This window comes from Maylandia zebra, linkage group LG20 (assembly GCF_041146795.1).
Source record: "Maylandia zebra isolate NMK-2024a linkage group LG20, Mzebra_GT3a, whole genome shotgun sequence".
Lineage (NCBI taxonomy): Eukaryota > Metazoa > Chordata > Actinopteri > Cichliformes > Cichlidae > Maylandia > Maylandia zebra.
In genome coordinates this window covers 4,764,443-4,773,627 of record NC_135186.1, presented here as the reverse complement: position 1 = coordinate 4,773,627, position 9,185 = coordinate 4,764,443, and the positions used below count along the sequence as shown (strand labels likewise).

Genomic DNA, 9,185 nt, shown 5'->3' with positions numbered 1-9,185 from the left:
GGCTATTTGGAAGGAGCTATGAGGCTGGCTGAGCCGGGCCCAGCCAGGCAGGGCCGGCCAAGAGGAGCGGGTACAGAGAGGCGGATGTTCAGCCCCGAGGCAGCAGTGCGGTGCCAGGCTGGCACGGTGGTGTCTGATGCTGCGCCAAGACTCTCTGCCCAGGTGGTAGAGCAGCAACACAGGCTGGTCTGTTTCCGTGCCAACTCCTCACCCACCCCCTGCCCGGACCGCTGTCTTTTCTGTCTGTCTATCGCACATGCTCAAACACGGCTGTCCTACTCCCCCCCCCCCCCCCCCCCCCCAGCTTGCCAGAATCCACAGCCAAACCGATGGCGATTCTGACCTTTATCACGAGGCACATTTACGGCACGTATTCACTGGTGTAGGAAGGACACAAGTGAACTACGTGTGGTGTGAATCCTTCAACTGCAGATCTGATTTGAGCAACTCTTGTGTGTCGTCACGTTTCCTCTGCTGTGGTTTTCAGTGAATTCTGAACCTCCTGGTGCAGAGGCCCGCCTAAAGCGAGGGGGAAGTCCCAGCAGAGTGAAGAGCGCACCGCTTTGAAGGAGGAAGGCGAGTGTGAGCGAGGGTTGCTCCTGGTTCTGTTGCTGTGTGCGTGTGTGGGTATATGAGGAGGGTCAGGTTTACCCCCACAGGCAGGGAGGCCTTGGCCTGCGGCTGAACCTCACACTCCGACAGCTGGTGTTGACCCGAACTGTGCCCCCCATGGGTCACCTCCCCTTTATAAAACACACACACACACACACACCCCGCCTCCTGCATGTTCTTTTTTAACGAAAGTACCACAAACACCTGAGGAGGAAAGAGCATTTCTGATATTTGAAGCAAACACGAGAGAAAGAAGAGAGGCTTTCTTTAGCATTTATTTCACCTGTGTGGTGAATAGAAAAATAGGATGAAGACAAACTTTTGAAGGGAAATCTAGAGACCATTTTTAATTTGTTTGCGTAGTAAAAAACAAAAAAAAAACAAATTCAAAACATTTGCATTAAGAGCTTGTGCCTTTCTTTTCCCTGCAACCAAGAGAGAAAGTAAAAGTATCTTTGGAATTCCATCTTGAGGGCTAATTTTAATACATATCACCATCTGTTTTATCTACTACATTAAAAGTCCTATAAATATTTTTGTCCTCATATTTATATGCTGAAGTAGCATTCAAGATTGGAGCATACGTTTTTGTTGTTTGTTTTTTTAATATTACACTTTTTTTTAAAAAAGGGCAAAACAAAAACTCATGAACAAAAAGTACCACCAAAGTTCAGCAAGTCACTTTTTTTTTTCCCAGTAAAGAAAACCTTAATCGTGCAACTACATTTAACAAAAAGTAAAAGTACCACGTATGTAATCTTCAGGATATTTTCATCTTAAGCATGATTCTGTACAATTTTGCATGTTTTTCCTACCTCCCACAGTAGTCAACACAAGCGTACAATGACATAAGGGGTACAAACCACAGCTGCTATTGAGGCTTCTCCATTTCTTAGCATTTTTAATCCTTTGTTTGTCAGTAAACGACGGCTCTACCTGTGTCATCTCAAATAAGAGTCCCACTGAGTGAGGCACTAAGCCTAGCATTCCCCTGTTTGACCGTTAATGCAAAAAGAAGCGCAGACACGTTGTGAAACATGGTTTCAATTCCACATATCCGGTCATCTTTGGTATCGGGACAGCGGAATGCATAGTTGCAGTGATAAGAGAGGAAGCTGGTCAGATCTGGTGCTGCTCAGCATATACGTTTCAACTCCAGCCTCTAGAAGAAGAAAAAAAATAACCAAAAAAAAGAAAAACAAACCAACATACAGCACCACGCTGCTGTTTGGCCTCAGGGAAAGGGGCGAGGAAGAGGGGAGGGAGGGAGGGAGAAATGTCTCTTTTTTTAAATTCCTGGGCTTTGCAGGGTTCTGGGTGAGAGCAGTCAGAGATGCAGAGACTAGAGAAAGAGAGTGAGCGAGTGAGCAGAGCTTCCTCCAGCCCAGGAAGGAAGGAAGAGTTTCCGCTAGCGTCTGACTGTCTGACTTGCAAGAATGTCGCATTTGTGGCAGGGCTTTGCTCCATTTTTTTGGCAGGCTTGCTGTGACCAGCTGTCTCCTTTTTCTCTGTCGCTTCACGTCTCTTCCTTCCAACCCAGTTTCTTTGGATTCTGCTCGGCTACAGCCCCTGCAGAGGAACTCAGCTGATTGGTTTGTCGGATACGGTCCATACTGTCCAGTTGTCTTTTTTTTTTATTCAAGTCTGTTATTGTCCCGTAAATTTCAGCTCAAAAGGTGAAGGTATTGAGAGGTCAGTCTGCTTCAAGTTACACTCCCCCATCCCCATTCATGAGACTAGTCTTCCATTCTCACCCCTTCCCTTACACTCCTATGAGGGGGTTTTGGCCTCGTATCGTCCTACCACATTGCCGTTTTCCTGTTTGGGGGAGGAGCAACCTGGGGTGGGGCCGCTGTAAGGGGAGGAACTGCTGCTGGTGGAAGTGGGTCGGTGTGGCACAGAGAGAGAGAGGGGCAAGGGTGTGTCAGATGGCGCAGTCAGGGGGTCCCGATCGCGCTCTGGGGGTCGCAGGGCAGCAGAAGGTGGAAACGGGAATGCCAGCGGGAATCCTGTCATGTAGAAAAGCCTGCCAACGCGGCGAGCCACCTGAGGAGACGAGAGGAGATCACATGACTGTCAGTACAGCCTGTTGAGCATCGGGTTATGGACTAATGTGTACTGAATTTAGAGAGAGAAGAAGAGAGGCTGAGAATGTGGGGCAGGCTAGTTTAAGGGAATCAGCTATACTATTCTAGCAGTTTGTCTCGGTCCTACAGACGGGAACGCACACTCAGACAAACACGGGTCCACTTGATCATACACAAACACACACACTCTCACACGCGCAGGTCTGTGAGGTGTACCTGTGAGCGGATCTTGAGTGCGGGCCCCAGCTTTAATCCCATGGTGTTGAGCAGGTGCTCCTCAGTGAGCAGTGGCAATGTCTCTCCATCAATGGCCTGCTCCCGAAACACCTGGCGGAGACACAGCCTCTTCAGCCACAGCCCCGACACACACAGAAACACACACGACCCTACACATTCGCTCACACGAACACTACAGAACAGTGGGCTCTATTCCAAAATGTTTCATACTCATTTTGAGAACGCAATTGGAGATTATCAGGAAACATTTTTGCAATATGGATGATTCAAATTGTAGAGACTGTAGTCTTTTATCATTTTAAACATCGTAATGTTGGGATTGGGATGTTTTCTATGCCATATGTATATACGGTTATCATTTATTGTGCAAAAATGACTCCAAAGGTTCATCTAAATCTCCGAGTCTAAGACAGCTGAAGCCTAATTATGGTGTCTACTTTGTTCCTTATCAGTTCCCTTGGAGTCAGGACAGCAGCAAATCCCTCCCCATACACGTCTCTGACTCCAGAAATGTTCCTCTGGCCCTCTTCCACAAGATGTCTTTTGTCTCGTCTCCTTTCCATCACCCCCAACTGGTCACAGCACATGCTGCTCTTCCCTGAGCCTGGATCTGCTGGAGGAATCTTCCTGTTAAAAGGAGGTTTTTCCTTTCCACTGTTGCCAAAGTGCTCACTCATAGGTTGTCATTTGATTGTTGGGGTTTCTCTGGGTTATTGTAGGGGTCTTTACCTTACAATATTAAGCGCCTTGAGGTGACTGTTGTTGTAATTTGGCGCTATATAAAATAAGTTGAATTGAATACCTAGTCCTAATATTTTACTCGTTTCCATTTTCCAATGATGAGAACTTTCTCTGGATAGTTCATTTTGGAACGTCGCACAGCCTGGATTAACACACAAATGCACGTTTCATTCACACAAGCTACACCTACATGCACTTTAAACTCACCGTCATTCACACAAACGTGGCTCAAACCATTAAACATGACCATGCTCTCTCATGCATCCACACACATTCACAAAAACCTTGAAAAAGCTGCAGGTTTACTGTTTCTACCTAAATATAATGAGACGCCTTTGACAGTACTGCAGTGGTTTTGGGGTTTGAATTATATCTTAGTACACTGTTTTTCCTCTATGGTTAATAATCAGCCTGCCCCTGGCCTCAGTCCCCTTCTCTCTCTCTCTTTCCTGCTCTCTACGTTCTCACCTGTGTGTATTCAGCACATCCTGCCAGGCTGCTTATGAAGCCGCACACATCCTCCACACTCCACTTGCTGATGTCCTCCGCAGGGTTTGCTGTGGCCGAGTCCTCCCCATCCATGAAAAGACCTCCCAAAGAGCCTGAAAAAGCAGCAGTGGGTGAAAATGATGTGTCAATATATACACACACCAGGTACAAAGGTGCTATTTGTTTTCAAATGTGTATTTTTTTGGTTTGGTTTTAAGTGTCTGTGTTAAGTAAACTAATAGATATCTTAAACTCATTTAATAAATGACTGTTACAGTTTCCTTCAGGTGCTCATTACCAGTCTTTTCTTATGCTTTCATAAAGTAAACGTGCCGCTTGCTGCTATGTCATCCCACTTTATGCCTGCAAACCAACAACCCCCTCAATCCCTCCCTTCTGCCCACGTGGCTGTGCTGTTGGTGGCGTGCATGTGGGTCACCCTGGGGTCAGAGGAAGAGGCCCTAACAGGGAGAGGCCTCCACACTAGAGACACGCACAGAGAGTGATTCTAATGGATTTCACGTGTCAGCTCTGAGCTCTGTGTGTCGTGTGTGCGCGTCTGAGTCTCTCACCCGTGTGAAAATAAGGGTTGGCGTAGGGGAATCCGAAGGGAAATGACTGGGCATGAAGAGCAGGTAGCGGTGGCAGGAACCCTGGTGGCAGGTGGTACTTCAGATCGGTTTTGCCCAGTCCAGTGGTAAAAAGGTGGCGACTGGGGGACTCTGTACCTGTAGAACTACAAGGGGCGCTCAGCCTGCCTGAGCGCTCTACAGTCTCCTTGGCACTGTCACACACTCCCTTGCTGCCAGTGTCTTTACCCCTGTCCTTGGGTTTACTGCTAGACTTGGCACCGACTCTCTCCAGCCTCTCATCGCACATCTCTGTCTCGCTGTCTGAGTCCTTCATTTCCTCTTCGTGCACTTCCATGTCTTCCTCCCTTCCTCTGTCCTCCCTTCCTTCTCTGTGATCCCCACTATGGATTTGCGTCTGGGGGACCCTGCGGGCCATCTTTCTGGATTCGGCATCTGTGCCAGCAGTGGAGCTCTGCGGCTGGGTGTCTTTGGGTGTGGACGACGCCCCCGGTTGTTGCTGTTGTTGGTGGTTGAGTGTTAGGAGGGGCGTGGTAGCCCCGTGTCGAAGCACCAGCATTGCGTTCGTGCGGCGGGCCAGTTCCTCGCGGAGAGGATGGCCCTCTGGGATGTCATGGAAGCTCCGCAATGCTGGATGGTCGAGAGGAATTCCAGGAGGTAGAGCCCCCAGAGGGTCAGAGCCCAACAGACGTTGCTGTTGCTGTCGCTGGTGGAGATTTTCCAACTCTTTCTGTCTCAGCAGCTCGGCTGACATCTCAAGTCTGCGGCAGCGAAACACAGAGAGGTTTACCACACAGTCCAAAAGCTTCCTAAACCCATATCTTAATACTTTTGATGTAGGCTTTCATCATCACTTTATTAAACACACCTGGCCAGGTTCTGCTTTCTCAAGAGCTCCTGTTGGCGGGCAAAGAGCTCTGCTTGAGCTGGCTGAAGGAAACCGTAACCTGTAACAAAAACAGCACAAATGTAACAATGCAATGTCCCAAGTTTTGGAGGAATCTTTGAGTTAACATGTTACAAACTAAATCAAAGTGCCAAAAAGAAATACTAGGGTGAAAATTTGATTTTCTTTGTGTGTTGTGCAAAAGTATCCATCTGGCCTTAGAATTACTTATGACTCACCGGGGGCTTGGCAAAGAGCAGAGGGCATGCCAAGGAAAGGAGGCCGCAAGTGAGGTCCTAAGGCGATGTGAGGAGCAGTTGGAGGGGACAGTAGGGGTGGAGGATGGGACATTTCTCTGTGGACACAAATTAAACAAAAACATCAATCTCAATTTTAATTTTACTAAATAGGTTGAAATAACACGAATGTTCAGCACACGCGACTTCCTACGTCAGTGGAACAGTTTTCACTTCACATTTTGATTTTTTTCCCCTCTCTCTTCTCAGAAAATTTCAGCTGCTGCTCTGTGTGTGTGCGTGCGCGAATGGTGCCACACTGCCAATGTATGCAGTGTATTTTTATCAGTGGTGCTCCAGAGGCCCTCATGTCGCCCCAGCGCCTCATCAGTCTTGTCACGCCGCAGCAAGCGCCGCTGGCCATTGCTGTACCCTGGACTGCAGCCTTTCCTTCCCCTGCCGCCTCACACATACACGCCACAACTCCAGACCCACACACATAATGAGGGCTGAATGCACAATGCCAGTGTGTCATGCTCCGACAGCTGGGGCGGCCCCTGCGTCTTGACCGGGGCCACGGGCTGAAGGACCTTCTAATTAACACTCATCCCTCCTCTCTTCTCCTCCTCTCCCCTTTTTTCTGTGTGCTCTTCTCCCTGCTTCCCTCCCTCTCTCCAGGCTGCATTGAAGCCAGTGAAAAGATGGAGCATCCTACAACCCCTGTTTCTGAAAAGGCCTCTCCATTATTGGCTTAGTCTTTTGTCCTCTTTGAGGGGGAAAGGTGCCTCTCACCTTTCCCCCTCTTTCTCCATCTCTCCCTCTGTATTACCCACCTTTTTTCTGTTCTTTACTCCCTTCTCTCTCCTTCTCTATGACCTCTGAAAAATCTGTCTGCTCTCTACTGTTATTCCTTTTGCCTGTGTATTTTTTATCTCTCCTCATCCCTTCATCTTATCCTGTTTTCGCCTTGTGCATCACTTCCCTTTTTCCCCTCCCTTCTGTCATTCTGTCCCTCTTTCAGTTTGGCGTGCATCCTTGGGGGCGCGGGAATATGGCTTCTGAAGCAGCACGTAATGTGTGAAAAGTGAGGCATGTGCACTTTGACCCACTGAAGGCGTCAGAGTGTGCGAGGCTTTGATCCCAGAGTGGATGATGATGCCGCCCGCCTGCTCTGTCTCTCTACCCTCTCTCGAGCCTTTTCCTGAGCTCAAGCTCGAGCTTCTTTTACCCACACGTCTCCACTTCACTCCCCTCTCTGCTCCCCGAGCTGCTGCAATCACACCAATCAGAGCTCAGCTGTGCGCGACTGCCGCCGCACAAAAGCATACACGGGAAACAAGCTGAGGAAAACAACAGAGTCAAAACCAACACTGGGACACATGCGACCGCAAATATTGTTTTGCAACCGTGTTCAAATTAGCCAGCGCCTGCATGTCTCCCGCCTCACTAAATGGTGAGGGAAAAGAGAGAGAGAGAGGGGAACTGTGAAGAGGGAGGGCACATCTACGAGAGCTGGTGGATGAGATGGGGTGGTGTGGGAGGTGGGAGGTGGCAGAGGCAGCACTGAGAGGGTGGGTGGGTGTGTGTGCTGGAGAGGGGAGGGAATGGGGGGGCGGCAGCATTCATCGATCGCCTCCGCCGCTGAAATGTTAATGCTAATCGTATAACTGCTCTCTCCGGCGGTGCCTCGCACTCCAGTGGCAGCTCCAATTAATCTTGGGTGAGGGCTGTGGCGCGTGACCCTGGAGCCGCGAGCCGGGGCCCCGCTAGCCGCTGCTTATGTAATTACACCGCCCAGTGTGTAATCACCTGGCCTAATCCCTCAGGGCTAGCAATTAGCCTTCCGACGCGCAGTTCCACTAGGCTACGTTAAGGCGCCCCCCAAGCCTCCCCCCCCCCCGCGCCGCCCGACCATGGCTCCCGCATGCCAAATTCCCATCACCCCCCCCCCCCCCCCCCCACCCCCACCCCTCTGATATTCCCCCTTTCTTCTTCCCTCTTCTTGTACCGCCTACCCTTGCCTAGCGTCAGCCCTCAAATGAATAACGGTCAATTAAAGCTGCATGACTGGGGCTGCCAGGCGTCTGCGCCACCATAATTAGGCCTAATCACGGGGAGTGAGAGAGAGAGAGAGAGAAAGAGGAGAGAGAGAGAAGAGAAGGAGTGTTTGTCTGACACTCCCCTCCACTCCCTTCCTTCATCTCTCCCTCTCTTCCTCTTTTTATAGGAGGCAATTTTGAGGGAGGAGTGGCAGACATTAGTCGTTTTGCTCTGGGGCTGTGTGTGTGTGTGTGTTGGGTGCTCCTACATGTGTTTGTGTGTACTTGTCTGTTTTTCTCTGTGTGGTTTTATTTTCTCTTTTTTTTTTGCACCATCTTTGCATTTTGTTGGCAAACCACTGACATGCTATAAAAAGATGAGGCAAAAAAACTCAGAGACTGAAAATAGGCAGACTCACAAATGCAAGGTGGACTCATAATCAAGCAAAACTGTATCGCTGGATTCTCTCTTTCAGCCTGTGTGTCTCCTGCCTGCAGTGAGGCCAGGGGCTCCTGGGGAATTCACTGGTGTGTGGCGACCTGTCAGAGTGGCGACAGCGGCCCCGTCCCACAGCAGCCCAGGCAGTGTGTGTGTGTGCATAAGTGCGTCTGTGTAAGTGTGTGTGACAGGGCTGCCCTTAATGACTGGAGCGTGGGGGGATTAGGAGCGCCGCGCGGCCGCCTTCGGCTCCTTCTCCGCAGGAACACATTTACACAGGAAGCTCATTAAAATGGATGAGGCTCCCTCCACGCTTGCGCTCTCTCTCCCTCTCCCACCCTCCCCTTATCTCACACTCTCCCGATCTCCTCACTCCCTATTTTTGTTCATCTCTCTCTCGCTCTCTCTGTTACTCCGTCATCTCGCCATCTCCCATCTCCTCTCTTCCTGTTTTGCTTCCCTTTCTTCATTCCCGCTTTATGCTCCAATGTCCCCCCCCCCCCCCACACACACACACACACACACACACTCTCTTTACTTGTCTCTACCCCTCCCCTATTTGCCTTGCAGATGCTTGGTGAGCTTAGTGCCATTTAAGGCCAGACAAATGGAACGCCAGGCTCTAAGCCCATCGAGCGGCCCTAATGATTTGTTTTTAACAATGGGCCCTAATGGGCCCCAGGTAATCAATGATGAGGGGTCGATGGAAAGGTGAGCCACGGAGAGAGTTAGGGAGGAAGAGAGGGGAGCGCTTCCATCTCTAACTCACTCCCTCAGCCTTCATTCTTCATTTTATTGCTGTTATTATTTTTTTTTTCAATATACCAAT

The 9,185-nt window shown here is 49.7% G+C and overlaps 1 protein-coding gene across 5 annotated transcripts in view; it reads right to left on the bottom strand.

The window, feature by feature from the left end:
* Positions 1–869: 869 nt before the first annotated feature.
* Positions 870–9,185, bottom strand: part of samd11 (sterile alpha motif domain containing 11) — a 50,245-nt gene continuing 41,929 nt past the window's right edge. For 3 of the 5 annotated variants that reach the window (XM_076878022.1, XM_004554210.5, XM_076878025.1), the window contains 6 exons: positions 5,882–5,997; positions 5,625–5,703; positions 4,739–5,517; positions 4,146–4,279; positions 2,916–3,026; positions 870–2,658 (listed from right to left, as the gene is read on the bottom strand). In XM_076878022.1, coding sequence (XP_076734137.1) covers positions 2,383–2,658; positions 2,916–3,026; positions 4,146–4,279; positions 4,739–5,517; positions 5,625–5,703; positions 5,882–5,997 — 1,495 coding nt within the window. In that variant the 3' untranslated portion in view covers positions 870–2,382. Of the gene's footprint in view, positions 2,659–2,915; positions 3,027–3,056; positions 3,547–4,145; positions 4,280–4,738; positions 5,518–5,624; positions 5,704–5,881; positions 5,998–9,185 lie in introns of those variants that run through there. The other 2 variants (XM_076878023.1, XM_076878024.1) reach the window with 2 other exon arrangements.